Source organism: Excalfactoria chinensis, chromosome 3 (genome assembly GCF_039878825.1).
Source record: "Excalfactoria chinensis isolate bCotChi1 chromosome 3, bCotChi1.hap2, whole genome shotgun sequence".
NCBI lineage: Eukaryota > Metazoa > Chordata > Aves > Galliformes > Phasianidae > Excalfactoria > Excalfactoria chinensis.
The window spans coordinates 89,199,575-89,215,175 of NC_092827.1; the positions used below are offsets into that span (position 1 = coordinate 89,199,575).

General features: G+C 53.1%; 1 protein-coding gene and 1 long non-coding RNA gene across 2 annotated transcripts; one reads left to right on the forward strand and one right to left on the reverse strand.

The window, feature by feature from the left end:
* The first annotated feature begins 971 nt into the window (after positions 1-971).
* On the forward strand, positions 972-7,035 carry H3-3A (H3.3 histone A). The gene is made up of 4 exons (XM_072333250.1): positions 972-1,106; positions 2,304-2,458; positions 3,239-3,392; positions 6,373-7,035. The coding sequence occupies exons 2-4, from the start codon at positions 2,331-2,333 to the stop codon at positions 6,499-6,501; spliced, it is 411 nt and encodes a 136-aa protein (XP_072189351.1). The 5' UTR covers positions 972-1,106; positions 2,304-2,330; the 3' UTR covers positions 6,502-7,035.
* LOC140250506 (uncharacterized) lies at positions 2,514-6,330 on the reverse strand. Its single transcript, XR_011903188.1, has 3 exons — positions 5,497-6,330; positions 3,948-4,016; positions 2,514-3,166 (listed from the first exon to the last, which is right to left on the reverse strand). It is a non-coding gene; the product is annotated as an uncharacterized lncRNA (long non-coding RNA).
* Positions 7,036-15,601: the final 8,566 nt, after the last annotated feature.

Sequence of the window (15,601 nt, forward strand, 5' to 3'; positions counted from 1 at the left end):
TTTCGTAACGATTCCAGCGATGCTGTTTGAAAACGGTCGTGCTCTGAGCTCGCGTCTTCTCCTCGGGAGAGGTTCGCTTCATCCGCCCTGGGGTTCGTAACCTGTGCTGCCACAGAGGGAAGCGCCTCCTCAGCAGAGCAAGAGCGAGCTGCCCGAGGGAGCGGAGTGCTTTGGAAAACGCGGATAGAGCCCAAACGCTGGACGGTGTCCGCGCGCTTCCTGTGGGAGGCGTTAGCCGCACCTCACACAACTTCCCATCGCGACGCGCCTCCTTCTGCACGGCATCGCTTCAGTCCCCGGCCGCAGCCCGTGCCAGCCGCTTCCCACCCCAATCTCACTGCCTACAGCCGAGGACCGAAGCTCCTCGCCCGCCCTCCGCGCGTCCCCCCCCAGCCGCCGAACCGGGGGAAGCCGAGGGCGGCCGAGTCGAGGCGAGGCCGCGGAGCAGCAGGGGCGGGCCGGGGGCCGGGCGTCCCGCCGCCACGTCACGGGATTCCAGGCGCTCGGCCAATGGCGGCGCGGGGCGGAGGGACGGCGGCGGAGGGCGCCGGGCCGGGCGAGGGGCTGCAGCGCGGCGCCCCGCGCGTTCGGTTCGTGAGGGGCGGCGCCGTCCGGGCCGAACCCCCCGGGGAGGCGCGGCCGCTTCCCGCCCGCGTCCGCGCGGCTCCGCGAGCGGCGGGTCGGGCGGGTTCTGCTCCTCCCCGGCCTCGCCTTTCCCCGTCGCCCTCCGCGGCGCGGCCCGAGCGCAGGCCCCGCGCGCCGCCGGGGTCCGTTTGGCGGCCGTTAGGCGCCCGGCGGGGCGGGAATGGCAGCGGGCGCGCGGCGTGTCTTTTGTGTTTGTACACACGGCGCCGAGGGAGGGGGCGGGGCCTCGGCCGGGGCGGGGCCTTCCCTCCATTGTGCCCCATTGGCCGGCGGGCGGGGCGGAGGCGCGGCCCTGCGGCGGCCCGGCCCACCCCGGTCAGCCATCTTTCAATTGTGCTCGCAGCCGCCGCCGCCAGCAGCAGCAGCCGCCGCAGCTCCGGCTCCTCCTCGCGCCCGCCCTCGGCCCGCCCTCCTCCCTCCCTCCCTCCCGCACGGCAGCCGCGCTCGCCCAGGCGGACGGGGTAAGTGTGGCGCCGCGCCCCGCGCCTCTCCCCCCCCCCCCCCCGCGCCGTCTCCCCGCCGCCCCCCGGCTCTCCCCGCAAACTTTGGTCGCCCCGCGGCCCGCTCCCCTCCCGCCGCCGCCCCGCGCCGCCCTCCCCTTCCAGCTCCGCGTCGCCGCTTCGCTCCGCCGGATCCCCCGCTCTGCGCGGCCGCCGCTCCCCGCTCGGCCCCGCTCCGGACCCCCCCCCCCTTTCCCCCCCTTTTCCCCTTTGGGCGGCTTTCCCCCGGGCTCTCGGCGGCTCCCCGGACCCGCGTCCCCCCGCATCGGAGCCGGGGAGCGGCGGCGGAGCGTTGCCGGGGCCGCCCGGGACCTCCCGGCCGCCTTCGCCTTCCCCGCTCCCCGCGGTTGTTGCTCAGCTTCACCATCTTGTCTCTTTTCTCTGGTCACCGACCATATTTTTTTCCCCCCTATCGCATCAAAAACAACCGGGAGTCGCACAAACGCGCTCCGGGAGCGGCCCCAACGCGCCGCCATTTGGGGGGTTCGGAGCGCAAACTTTTCCGCCGCCCCCTCCAGCTGCAGCCGCGCGGCCCGGAGCGGCCGGCGGGTTCCGCGCCTCGGTTTTGGCGACGGATCCGTCCTGCTGGGCGCGGGGCTGCGCTCGGCGCCCGTTTCCATCTTGCGCCGCGGCCGACGCCGGAGTTCGCCCGCGAGAGGCGCCGCGGAGCGGGGCGCTGCCGGGAGGGGACACCGCACGGAGCGAGGGGGGACCCGGCCGCTGCCCCCCGAAAGTTGCCCGCTCCCTCCGCGCCCGGCCCGGCCCTTCCCCGGCCCTTCGGGCGACGCGGACGCCCGTTGGCCGCTCGCTCGGCGGGGCCGCGGGGCGGGAGGGATAGAGGGGCGCCGGGCGGCTCGGGGTGGGGAACGGGAGGCCGGAACCGGCCGGGGGTGAACCCCGCACCGCCGCCCCCCGCCGCCCCCGACAGTTGGGGGGGGGGGGGCTGCGGGCCCCGCCGCTTCCTGGAGGGGCGGGGGGAGGAGCGGGGGGGCGCTCTGGGGTTAACGGCTCCGCTGGGCGGAGCGGGTCGGCGGCGCGGCCCCCCCCCCCCTCCAACCCCCCGCACCCCGCGAGCGGGTGGGGCGGCGGGGCAGGGCCGGGCGGGGGGGGGGAAGCGCGCCCCGGCCGCGGGGTGAGGCGGGCGGCTTGTCGCGGCAGGTGTAAGGCAGCGACGTCGGCAGCAGCATGGCCCGCACCAAGCAGACCGCCCGCAAGTCCACCGGCGGCAAGGCGCCCCGCAAGCAGCTGGCCACCAAGGCGGCCCGCAAGAGCGCGCCCTCTACTGGCGGGGTGAAGAAGCCGCACCGCTACCGGTACGCTGCGCCCTCCGGCGGCACCGCGCCGCTCGGCTGCGGGATGGGGGGGCGGGAGCGGGCCCGAGCGGCGGGGAAACTTCGGCGCGGGGGGAAGCGGGGCCGGGCGGGACGGAGCGACCGCCGGAATCACTGTGAGAGGGAGAAGCGCGCGATGCCGCTCTGCAGCGGTAGCGGCGGCGCCGAGGTGAGTGCCGGGAAATAACACCGCTGCTAATGCGGGCTGCGCCGTACGGCCCGTACCTTCGGGTATTGCGGCCAGCCTTGACACGGAGAGAAGGCAGCAGGCAGGGAGAGCCGCTCTGGGGTCACCGCACCAACTGACTGCGCTGCGCTGAGCCTGCCGCTGCGCGCCGTCAGGACGTGTGCACAGCACCCACAGTGCTGGCATCAGCACCCCTGGTGGCCTGATGCTGTCCTGTGCTCACGAGGGGAGGGATGAGTGGTGAGTAACAGGGAAAGGGAAGCAGAGTTCCCGCTGCTGCTGCTGAAAGCAACACGTTGATGGAACGCTGGGACTGGCTGCCCAGAAAAGCTGCGGGATCACCTTCCATAGAGATATTCAAGACCTGCCTGGACACTCACCTGCATGCCCTGCTGTGGGGAACTGCTTGTAGCAGGGGGTTGACAAGATAATTTCCAGTGGTCCCTTCCAACCCCTAAATATGCACGTGTTTTTGATGTTTAGTTCAGGTTAGGTCACGAACCCTGTCAAGGCAATGCAGAATTAGGTTCTGAATACTAATTGTCTTTTTTTGTTACGATCACGCATTCCTAAAGGCCTGGCACTGTGGCCCTCCGTGAAATCAGGCGCTATCAGAAGTCAACTGAACTTTTGATCCGCAAACTTCCCTTCCAACGTCTGGTGCGTGAAATTGCTCAGGACTTCAAAACAGATCTGCGCTTCCAGAGCGCTGCTATCGGTGCTTTGCAGGTAAGTGGTGCTGGGAGCAGCACCTCACCCAGATGGCGCTTAACAGCTCCCTCAAGAACCCGTACCAAAGCACGCACCCATCTGCTTTACCAGAGATCTGCAAACTGGGAGAGTTTCCCAAGAAGTGGTAATTGTGAGGGCACAGCTGTTCCGTGAATGCTGCAGGAAGGAGGCTCCCACCCGCCCTAATGCAGAAATGGCAGGCAGGGCTCAGCCCCCCACTCCTGCTGAGCAGCTGCTTTTTTTAATGTTAGCTCCAGCTGCATTGTGCTGTGGTGGGCGCAGCCTCTGCTGGCAGGGCTCCAACATGGAGGATGCACCCCAATGGGCATCCTCTGTTTGCAGTCACCCTGATGTTGGTCTGCAGGTGTCACAGCTAAAATGATGCAGTGACAGGTCAGCAGCTCCTTGTAACAGCTGTCAACATACCATTTCACTGGTCATCCCATCCTTTCCCCCAGCAAAAGAATATCACAGTAAATAATCCATCAATGGATTTATCTGCAGTATAAATATCTAATATATATCCGAGCTCAAAACATACTGAAGTTTTACCTTTGGAAGAACAGAAAGTGTTGTCATGCAGAACTTGTTCCAGTCTGTCCAAATGAAGGTCTTGATGTCCTGAAATTCAGGTTAAAGTAAGACAGCTTGCTGAGCCACATCTAAAAGTGGTTGATGAAATGGCTATTTGTGTAAAGTGGTTCATACTAAGCATAACTCCTTTTATTGTGTTAAAGAACTTAGAATACATTGAGGGTGAAGCATTGATTACTCCTCCAGAGCCAAATTCCTGGCGGTCTTAACTGAATCTAGTATAAGCTCCCTAGAACTTGATATTCTTGTTCAGTTAGTTTAATGGGGTTCCTTTTGCTCTGTTCTGAAAGCTGACAGACTCCAGCTGTGCGGTTGTGCTGCCCAAATCAAGTGACCAAAAGTCAAGCCTTGTAAGGTCTCCTCCAAGGCTTTGTTCTTATGAGAATGAGAGAAATATATTCCTGATTCCAGAACCTGGTTATAGTTGTAGAATCCGATAATCAGAAAAGGAGAGCTACTCCTCAGAAAAGAAAGGCATTCTACAAGACAAGGGCCAAAATGTGCACCATGAGGTCCCATATACCTGAGTGCATTCTTAGCTTTGAAAGGTGACTGCATGCATTTTGAAGGTTGCTGCTTTTGCTTGGTGTTCTGGCTTCACTCTTGGCTGTGAATACAGTAATTCTTCAATCCTGAGGTTCATTGATGTATGTTTGTCTTGTTTTGTTCTAAACTGGAATTACTTACTAACATTTAGACCATAGCTGATGCATCTTCAGAATAGTGGCTGGAATGTTCCTGGTTGTGCATTAAGCAGATGTTGGTGGAACGTTCATAGTGCTTCCTACTTGCCTATTTCAGAAGAAGAAAAGCAACCCCAACCTTAACCCTTTCAGTACCATATTACTTGGCTGGCTTATTTAGTGAAGTTTCTGAACTTTTCATGTAGTGGATTAGCAAGATATCAAAAATGGAATATCAAATAACTTAATACTACAGTCCTCATCCACAGTAAATATTTTTCTTCCTTCTAATTAAGCACTGTATGTAACTTAGTTGCTTTTTTGCAGTTTACATAAGCTGTTGCTTTGTATGCATTCAGAGAGGGTGGATCTCAGCCTTCTTTCTGGAAATTAGCCCCATCATTTCTGCCTGCTCACCCTGCGTGCCAGGTCATGCTGGCATGTTTCTTAGGAGGCTGTTAGATGCTGGAATTCTGAATCAAGCTGAGAACGTGTAAACAGTTACCATTGGTGTGCTAGGCCTAATTAGCAGCAAGCTTAAAGTGAGCCAGGAGAATAATTAGGTCTAACCAAGCATCTGTCTAACCCCAGATCCTGCCTACAGCAGCACAGTAACAGGGATAGGATTGTGGTTTTCTTAGGATAGGGCTTGTCCTTTTCATTCCTAAGGTGCTAGCCCTGGGATTCACAAGTGTGAGAGCCTTCTCTATTAATAAGGCTGTGCCCTCCACACCCCAAACAGGTGGATGATGCTTAGAAAGCATAATGGCAGAAGGACCAACACAATAGAAAGATATTACAAAGGAAGGGAAAAGATTACTCACCTATGTCCAAGGATCTAGGTTTACTGAGGAAACTCCACAGAGAAAGGACCTCCAGAAAGAGATCCTTCCACTGCAGCAGTCAGCCCTTAAATGAGGTTCAAGAGAGATGGAGCCAGGCTCCACCCCAGCATGAATTGCCTTCACATGTGCTCCCAGGGCTGATGGGGTCTTGTCTTCAGGTGTTAATCAGTGGTTTAGGCTGTGATTCAACAGTTCCCATACAAGGGGGAAGAGACTGTAGGTAAGGGAGAGCTGTCTAATGGTAATTTTCAGGCCGCTGTCCTGCTTTTGGTGATAGAAGGAGTTTCTTAGTTAAAGGTGTTGTCCCCTTACATCTAGTAATTCACCATACAGTTTTTACTGTTAGTTTGTGACTTAAGAATTAAGCAACCTTCTTGGTAGCCACACATCCTGCAGCAAGGAGCTGTGTGCCTTAACTGCCTCTTGTAAAAGAACACATACTCTTCTCCCTAGCAACAGCCAATTGCACCTGATGCTCAGCAGCTCTTACTCTGGAAGAGCAGACTAGTAACTCAACTGGTGCAACCCAGCCTTTAAAAAGAGAAGTTCCTAAACAAACTCACCTTTGGATACGATGACCCCTTATCTCATGAGCGTGCTGTCATGGCGTTTATTCAGTCGTGTTCCAGAGGATGTCCTCACCAAGTGGCATCAGAACACAGCTTTGACACAGAGCGCTATTTGATACCTTATGTGAAAACGGTGACTTTCCTTTCTTTGACAGTCTCAGCCTTTAGATGTGTGTCAATAGAGATAGAAGCTCAAACTTAATATCATGTTACATTGTACTTGGAATTCTCCTTTTCCTCGTTCTCGGAGAGTGAAAGTGTTCTTTACTCTTTTCTTTCATACTAGGAGGCAAGTGAAGCCTACTTGGTTGGCCTGTTTGAAGATACCAACCTGTGTGCTATCCATGCCAAACGCGTCACAATCATGCCAAAAGATATCCAGCTAGCACGCCGCATCCGTGGGGAGCGTGCCTAAACTTCACCACCATGGGTTTGTCATTCTCGAAGCAAAATCTTCTTCCTGTTATTGGTAGTAATGAACGTTAGATATTTTTTCCATGGGGTTCAAAGGTACCTGAGTATATGGTTGCAAATGGAAAAATAGGGGGACAGAATTGGGTATTGGCAAGGTTATTTTTGGTTTCCATTTTCATTTGTGTGTGGATTTTTAATATAAAAGAGGGGACAAAACATTAATGCGGTCACCAAAATGGCAGCGTGAACAAGTTTCGACAATTCAGCTTTATAAAAAAACAAAGGAAAAAAAAAAATAGTAGAAATAAGCCTGTCAAATTTTTCTGGACTATGCCAGCATTTGGATTTTTTTAAACAAGTAAATTTCTTACCAACGGCAACTAAATGGTGTTTGTAGCATTTTTATCATACAGTAGTTTCCATCCATTCACTATACTTTTCTAACTGAGTTGTCCTACATGCAAGTACATGTTTTTAATGTCGTCTGTCTTCTGTGCTGTTCCTGTAAGTTTGCTATTAAAATACATTAAATGAAGCCTGGTTTCAGTCTTGATTCTTAAACGTTACGTTTGGGTTATATTTGATTAAAGTTTATCCTCCTGTATCTCCCTTTTTCTCTCCCATCTGTGACCCAAGTGCTTCCAGTAGGTTTAGGAAACAAACTTGGCTGAAGTACTGTGTACAGAAGGGTCTTTTTCAGAGCTTAAAGTCTGAACTTGGTGTGTTCAGACACATTCTGAGGTGTGTTCTACCATTGCTGGGTAGAGCCTGGAGCTGCAGTGGGCTGCCTAGCTCAGTGATAGAGCTAAGGAAAAACAGGCTTTGCTGCTGTTCGCATCCCTCTCTTATTTGCGTTAACGATGAGTTTGGAACCTTCTCTGTTCTTCATGGTTCACCAGACAGTGCAGTCAGTGTAAGTTGTGTTTTGTTTGCTTCTATTAAAGCTTTTTACACTCCATTATCTGGTTTCTTGGTGTGTAGGTATTGGCTTCTTGGTTGACTACCTCCTTTCTGTTTCACTGACATCCTGCAGCACGTTTGAGAGCTGAGCCCACATGCAATTAGCGCCTGTTGGACACCCTAACCAAAAAGGCACTTCCATAACCACACAATATCCCATGCTGGAAGGGACCCGCAGGGATTGCTGAGTCCAGCCCCTGGCTCTGCTCAGGACCACCCAGAATTAAAACCATAATGGTGTGGGGTTTTGTTCGCTCTCCCTTATAGCGATGGTACTTTATAGAAGCAGTACTTAGGCAGAAACATACGTTTGAAGCATCATTTTTTTGACACGCCTCCCTCCAATCACTGATGAAAGTTGCTGCAAAGAAATTTACACCTGAGGTCACATTCTGTTAAAATGTGGTTGTAATTTTTCACCTGAAACTTGGGTATGTGGATTCTGATGACCAGAATGCAAACGGGTCTCACGCTGTGTTTCTTGGCATCTCTTGGAGACAGTGAGTTACACAGAAGAAAACAACACAGGCAGTGAATGGATCTCACCTCTATGCGAAGATTCCCTACCAAGCTGGTTAGCTGCTAACTTCAAGAAGTTCTGGGTGAGCTCTAAGCACACGAGTGAGGTTGTCTGAAGGTTTCCAAGGAGGATTCATAGAGAAGCATTCTCTGCTTTGCTATCTTGAACAGAGCCCAGAACTGCAGAATAAATCACATTATTCATAACCTGCTGTCTGCCAGGGTTGTGCTGTGTAAAGCCTGTTTTAATGGAGTAGTTTGTCACGTAGAGAACTAATGCTAGACAAAATGTGATCACACTCTTCTGATGCCAAGCAGTTCGTAGCCATGAAGTGAAAATTAAGGGGAACTCATGTGGGAGCGTCCAGAGCAGCACATACAAAAGGTGAGGAGCTGAGCTTTAACTTATTTGAGACTTCGCTCCTGTCAAGTTGATAACGGCCCCCTTAGACTCGATACAAAAGCACTTGAATGTAGCACAGCTGCAGCTGTTACCTACTTGTGTTGTCCTTTACTTCAGGACTGCTTCCTGCATCCGCTGACAATGTTGCAACCACCTACACCAAAGAATAACCAGTTGCCCCTTTTTTTAACAAGGTGGAGGCATTGATAAAGGAGCCGAAGTTTTCTTTTTTCCTGTCTAGATTAGAGAAACAAATCTAGAAATGCCGGTATGGAAACGAAATACTGACTTCCTCCTTTTGAAAGAGAACCGGGATGAGGAATACAGTGACAATGCAGGTAAAGCCAGCAAGCCAGAGGGATCCATAAGGGAAAGACCAAAGGATCAGGAATTACACAGGTGACAGCGCTTAAGCATGAGCTACAGCTCAGGTGTAGGCTCTGCTGCTTGGGAGCATTCAGTCGGTACTGCAGGTGCCATGTGCCTGTTGAGAGCAGATGTGTTGTCTTGGTGTTATCCCTGTGGAATCTTTGGCTATCGCATTTCTGGTCCTCCTTTGTCTTTTCAAGTTTGACGATAATTTCCCATCATTTATATTATAGCACATTTTGAAGCTTTACCTGGGTACTGTTGGCGTAACTCAACTGGAGGTAACAGTTCCCTTGCCAGGCCCGGGAGCCTCTCAAAGACAGGCTCTGCAATACAGAAAGAGCAAATCAAAGGTGGGGTTAATGCAAAAGGTGCTGGAGGAGATGGAAGAAGATCTTCTCTGGTTCCACTTACCGCTTAGAAAAATATCTTGCTGAATATAAATCAATGATGCTCTTATATGCCTCTGCTTGTGATGCAGAGCTGAGCTGGGTTCCTGCAGCCCTTACTCCCGTCTTACTGCAGCCGTTAGGTGATGCCGCTGCCTGGGCACCAGATTCATTAAGGTCTGCTCTAGGACACGTTGTAATAAGCTGGTGGGGGCAGCCCTGCCCATGGCTGGGGGTTGGGTGGGCTTTGAGGTCCCTTCCAACCCAAAGTATTTTGTGATGTTATGATCTGTGCGATGGGAAGGCGGCCAGGCTGACACTGGGCTGTTAGTGCCACTGGGGGAGGAGCAGAGCCCTGGATAAAGGAAGGAGCCCCCAGCTGGTTGCTCCCCAGGACCAGCTCCTGCTGAGGAGCTGCATCTGGAGGCTGGGTGGTTTCCAGCAGTCCCTGCCAGCTAACATAGGGCTGGGAGAGCTGCCAGGCACAGGCACGTGCAGCCCGGAGACCTCAGGCCTTGGCTCAGCCACAAAGCAGGTAGGGAGCAGCGCAGGGCTGGGGCAGGACTGCCAGCAGGCCTTTACTGGGGGCCCAGCTCCAGGGCTGCTGGAAACGAGCAGCAGGCTTTTGTCTTGTTTGAGGGACCCGCTTTCTTTTAGAGAAATGGGGGGAAGGGGGGGGGTTATTTTGGTGCCACCTCCTGCCCCCACAACAGGAATCCTTCCTGTTGTCCATCCCTGGCAGATGAAATGCTTCAAACTGACAGCCCCTTGTGCTTATTGTGGAGTTACAGGGCTGGCTCTGATACCACAGCCAGCTGGGGAAGCAGGGGAGGGGTTCTGCCTGCTGTCAGCTTGAGGCCTACCAGGCGCTGCATCCTGCTAGAGGAGGGCACATCTGTTCAGGAATCTGATCTCATTTCTGCCCTACAGATTCCCTCACTAAATGGACCATTTGCTTTCATGGCAGTAATTGCTTTGAAGGCTGTGGAAGAAGCAGCCAAAGCCACAGACAGTATTGAACCTCGCTACTGTTTATCCAGTAAATTAATAAACACTAACAGAGAAGCCTTGATGTTCTCAGCAGTGAAGTCAGCTATTTGCAAGCCAGGTGTCTGGCGGCAGGTGTGACACCCAGCATTACATACTGGGGGCACAGGTGGTAGAGGATGAAGAGCAGCCCCCATAATTGCATCACCTTCAGGCCTTCCCTGCTCTCACCTAAAAGCAAGGTGACCGCTCCCTCCCCTGTATAGTGCAGGCATTAGGGGCAGGCTGTGCTGGGACACAGGAAGCCTTGCTGGTGGAGTTCTATTTCCAGGAGCAGCACTGAGTTCCCTGATGCTTTTGCTGTTAGTGTAGATGTCAGCAAAGATATAACTGCCTCACTGAACAGCTTCAAACAGCAGGAAGTGCACCCACCTTGCTTAAAAGGCAGCTGAGGAAATGGATTTCTTTTTTAACCCAAATGGCACAGCGCTCTTCTGGATGAGGGGCCCATCCTTACTGCATCCTGCAGCCCTGCAGTGTGTGCAGTGCTGGGGCAGCAGCCACAAGGGGCTCGTGGTGAGGGGCAAATTGACCCCGTGGGCTGAGTTTTGGTTCCACATGGTGCCAGCGAGCAACTGGCCCTAATTGAAGCATAATTCCATGAAAAAACATATATTTTAACTACAGCTAATTAATCCTCATGGGAAATCAGTGTGCAGTGAAGAAGCTAACACCTATTTTTCTTTCTATGGTTCTGTGACCCTCTGCTTCAGGACAGCTCACCAGGCTGCCCTGTGCTCTCCTCCCTCCCCTGTGCCTCCTGTGCCTCCAGCTGACCCAGGACCATGCAGGACCCTGTAGGACCCTGTCTCCATCCTCCTCCCTGCTGCTGTTCTCCAGGGTTACACAGCATGGCTCAGAGGGGCACAAGCCCACTGGGCCCAACTTGGGCCCATCCTGCTCCTGTACATAAGACACTGTGATGAGCCAAGTGCCGTGGGTACACCACGAGTTTCTAAAGGCTAAGCAAGAGCTAATTAATGTGTAAATGTGACCTCATTAACAGGGGAAGCTATAAATACCACTGTACCTGGCTGCACGCTGCAAGGAGGTGGCTCACTCCTCTTGATGTGAAGCAGAACTGGCTCCCCGTATTTCTCAGCCCTGGTCTCAGGGGTCATCCTTCCTCTGCACCAGGTTCATTGCTTCAGAGCCCAACACAGCACAGTTGGTTCCAGCCGCCTCTCTCCTGTTCCTATCCATGCTGCAGTGTGACATGGAGGTAGACGGCAGGGGATCCCTCATGCTCCCTCTCCCTGCATCCTTAATAACCAGGCATTGCAGCCATAACACCACTACATTTCACAGCTGGGCTCCCAACCCTTCTTTGTCAGCTGCCGGGAACAGCAGTGCAGGCTAAGGGCACAAAACAGACATCGGTGGGGTAACAAATAGTTGCCTGAAAGGCTGAGGTGCCTTTTGGCCACCGAAGACCCCAGCAGCAGGAAGGGGGGGGGCCTTGGGTCACAATTCCCCTCTGCTTTCCTCCGCTGTGTGTGGCCAGGTGCCTCGGAGGTGGTGTGGGGCCTATAGGCTGTGTGAGACCTCTAACAAGATATAACCCTGTTGCATTCCTGACACCAGGGTGCTTACAAAAATCTTCTGACCCAACTAAAGCATTAACCATTATTGCCCTACAGCTTATCCACATGCTGGTACAGTGCAGTGAGACCTCCCATCCTGCCCTGCCTGGGACCTGGCTGTGACAAGGCCTGAGGATGAGGAGGGCAGAGGAGGCGGCTGTCCTGTGGGAGCCCGGAAAACCGCTCTGGCTTCCCATGCGGAAAGCGGCTGTGGAGACACAGCAGAAAGGCTTTGTTTCCACTTCCTATTGTTTTTCCTGCTTGCCATGGCCAGGCTGCTGGTGGCCCTTGCTCCAAGGGAAGTCCCCCGCTGCCCTCTGCCCCTCCAGCAGAGGAGGAGGGCAGGTTTGGGGCAGGACAGCCACCTCCTCCTCCTCCTGCCTGCTGTGGGGATGTGGCTGTGGGATAATGGAGGTAGCAGGGAGTGCTGCCAGGAGCCTGGCTGCTGCTGACAACAGAGTGGCTTTTCCTGCCATTTCCTTTGTTTGGGATTAAACAGCCAATGAAAAAATAATAATACTTAAAATAACTTCCAGGCCCTGCTGGTGCTCCAGCAATCCCGCTGTGCCCAGCACAACCAGAAGCCATGGTGGAGGTATTCCCGTGGTGACCGCCCTATTCCTACTCAACCCTGATGTGCCTACAAAACACCACACAGCGGTGAAGAGATCAGTAAATGGAGAAGGGGTCGTCAGTGGCAGGAGTCACTCCTGAGCACTTGAGCCATTGGGGGAAGAACGTCCTGTGACCAAACCATCCCTCACAGTCGTGCTTTGTAGGCACAGCACGCTGGCTTACCTGAACTCCATGCAGGTTTCCCCAGGCACCCAGCACCAACTCCATGGCTGACAGGCCCACCGCTCTTGTGGTGCCTCAGGCCTCAGAAATTCCCACCCTGCGGTGGGTAGGCAGAACCAAGGGCAGAGGCTCATCCCCTCCACCTTCCCTCAAGGCCGGCTGCTGGAGCTGAAGCTGTAATTCCCAAATCCCGATTCTTTAACCACAGCCCCATCTAATGGTACAAACGACAGCTGCTCCCTGTGAAGTGCTGGTGACAGAACTAGACTTGTCCAACTCAGAGGGCAATGCGGCCATCCAGAGGGACCTCAACAGGATGAGTGGAAAAGAACCTCAAAAAGTTCAAGAAGGGCAAAGCAATGCATCTGTGGAAGGACCCCTGGAGCCACACAGCTGGAATGCGGCTCTGCAGGAAAGAGCCTGGGGGTCTTGGTGGACACTGAGTCAGCAACATAAGTTTGTTGCTAAGGCTGATAGTTGGTTAAGCAAGACTTCCCCTTGGTGAATTCATGCTGTGTCTACGACTTTCTCCTCCTTCATGTGCTTGGAAATGGCGTCATCACCTTCCCAGGGATCAAGATGAGGCTGACCTGCCTGTCCATCCCCGTGTCATCTTTCTTGGCCTTCCTGAAGATGGGAAGGACATCTGCTTTCCTACAGACTTTGGGCACTTCTAGATGCCACAATGGAGCAGATTACAGAGTAGCTTCTCAATGACATATGGAAGTCCAGTTCAGTATTCTTTGACATGATCATCCTCCACTAAGGGTCCATCTTCCTGGCTCTGGCCTTTCAGCTTGGTCCTGCAATTCCTGAAGGCCAGTCTTGGGGAGGCACAGAAGGCATTCAGTACTTCAGCCTTTCCACTGCCGTGTGCAAGGAGGTCTCCTTTTCCCTTCAGGAGGGGGCCCACACTTTCCCCAGCCTTCCTTTGAGTCCCAGGGTAGCTATGCTTTTCAAAGGCCTGTGGCACTGAATTACTTTCCACCCTGCTCTTCCCTTCATCACACTTGAACTGGACCCACACCACTTGCACATAAAGCAAGCCAAACCTTAACACGTTTCTTCTCTGCAAACCAGATCCAAACTGTAAAAGGGCTTTTAAAGAGTCACACAAACCTCTGCTAGTTGCTCCGCACTCACTTTGCATTCTTGTGGGAATATCCACAAGCAGGACACAAATAACTTCCAGGTGTTTTATAGGCTGCTTCAGAAGCACACTGCTAAGCACAGTGTAGAAATCAGATCCAAGGTTATCAGTGTTTGAGCCCTCTGCTGTAATCTACACCTGCACTGCAAAGAGCAGAGGCTTTGAGCGGCTTCTATTAGCACATGGGTTTGTTCATCTTGCAGCTCGTGTCCCTATTTCCCACTAAATAAAAGGGGGAAAGGGGGCAGCACAGATACTGCAGAATGGGTAAAGGCCAGGAACAGAACTTACCACAAAGAACAAGTGTCACCTTTATTCTTCATTCCTTGTGATTCCATTTCTCCTAGGATACCCAATGAGAGCTTTGCACACATAGTATCACTGATCCAAATGTTTTCACGTACTTTAAGCCCAGCAGCCATTGTTTCTATGAGCCAGGTATCTCTGAAAGGCTGTCAGTGTGCAACCAGAAGATCGGTGAGGGAAGGTTTGGGATGAAGTTTCACATTCTGCCTTAATCTTCCAATACACAGTGCTAGATGCAGCAGGTAGCTGCTTTTTAAGCAACAGATCTGCAAGTACAGAACTCACACACGACTGCCATATCAGCACAGGCTCGCTGCCCCTGGGTGACTTTTTTCAACTCCTTTCCCTGCAAATGCACTAATGAAAAGCATAGCAGGATTGGCTGCCAGAAGAGTGACAGCATCACTCGAGTCAGAAAGCAGGCTCTACATTGCTGGTCTAGATGCTTACAACTGCACAGAGCTGTTAGTTTGGAGAAGAGCACCTAGAACATGGATGAAGGGTGGCTGCTTTGCTTCTCTTACACTTCAGCAGGTCCACACAGCCTATTTTTCTAATTTCTAGAGCAACCAAATAAGGAGGAGATGGTTTAATGGTTCAACTATCTCTCGGCCTCCTCTGACAGCTGACCAGTGCCTTAAAGCTTACCCTTACCTCAAAGGTTGCATCCAGATGCATACACCACTTACCCTGCATCTTACAAATGAAAGGCATAAAGAGCCAAAACACAAGGGGTGTGGAAGGGTGATGAAGATCATGAAGGCAAGCAGCCAAACCACTTGATTAGCAAGTTGCTTCATCAGCACTACAAAACCTTCTGTAAGAGTCCAATCACAGAATGGTTTGGGTTGGAAGGGACCTCAAAGCCCAACCATAGGCAGGGCTGTTCCCCCAGCTCAGGCTGCCCAGGGCCCCATCCAACCTGGCCTGGAGCACCTCCAGGGATGGGGCACCACAGCTTCTCTGGGCAGTGCCAGGGCCTCACTTCCCTCTAAGAATTTCCTTCTAATGTCTAAAGTGAATCTCCATTCTTGTCCTGATAGTGACTAAAAGAAGTCAAGGAAGGCCATGCATCTGCCTCAGACCAGAAGAGGCAGCACAAGCAAAAACTACATGAACTGTGTTTCAGGAAACAGTGTCATTTCTAATGACTCCTCGAATAGGCCCAGTTTGTCCCTGAGACTAATTACTGAATGTTTTTCAAAGGCCCACTGTGTTTGGAATCCAGGATTGCCAAGTCTAGGCTGCACCACCTAGATCTATTGCAAATGACTCAGTTCATCTCAGAAACATTTGATAACCCTCTTGTAGCAGAGAGCTACCTTAAGTGAGCTGTAAGGAGTACAGCGCTTCACCTTTAATTGGAGAAAGGGGAGTTTATGTACACATGAAACACATCCATTTACGGTAGGCTTGCTGCTGTAATTTGCTTCTTGATGCACCTGTCAGTTTCATGTGAAACTAATTTGTGATAGAACCAAACCAATATAGGGCAATTAGAAGAGAGATGAGGAAAAGTAAGTTCAGACAACACAGCACTTACTTGTTTTGTTCTCACTGAAGAGGCCGCTGCTGCT

Bases quoted from the DNA above. Each gene is read 5' to 3' on its own strand.
- H3-3A (XM_072333250.1), top strand. From the start codon at position 2,331: ATGGCCCGCACCAAGCAGACCGCCCGCAAGTCCACCGGCGGCAAGGCG. The intron at 2,459-3,238 runs GTACGCTGCGCC...GCATTCCTAAAG, and splicing joins AAGAAGCCGCACCGCTACCG to GCCTGGCACTGTGGCCCTCC. The intron at 3,393-6,372 runs GTAAGTGGTGCT...CTTTCATACTAG, and splicing joins CTGCTATCGGTGCTTTGCAG to GAGGCAAGTGAAGCCTACTT.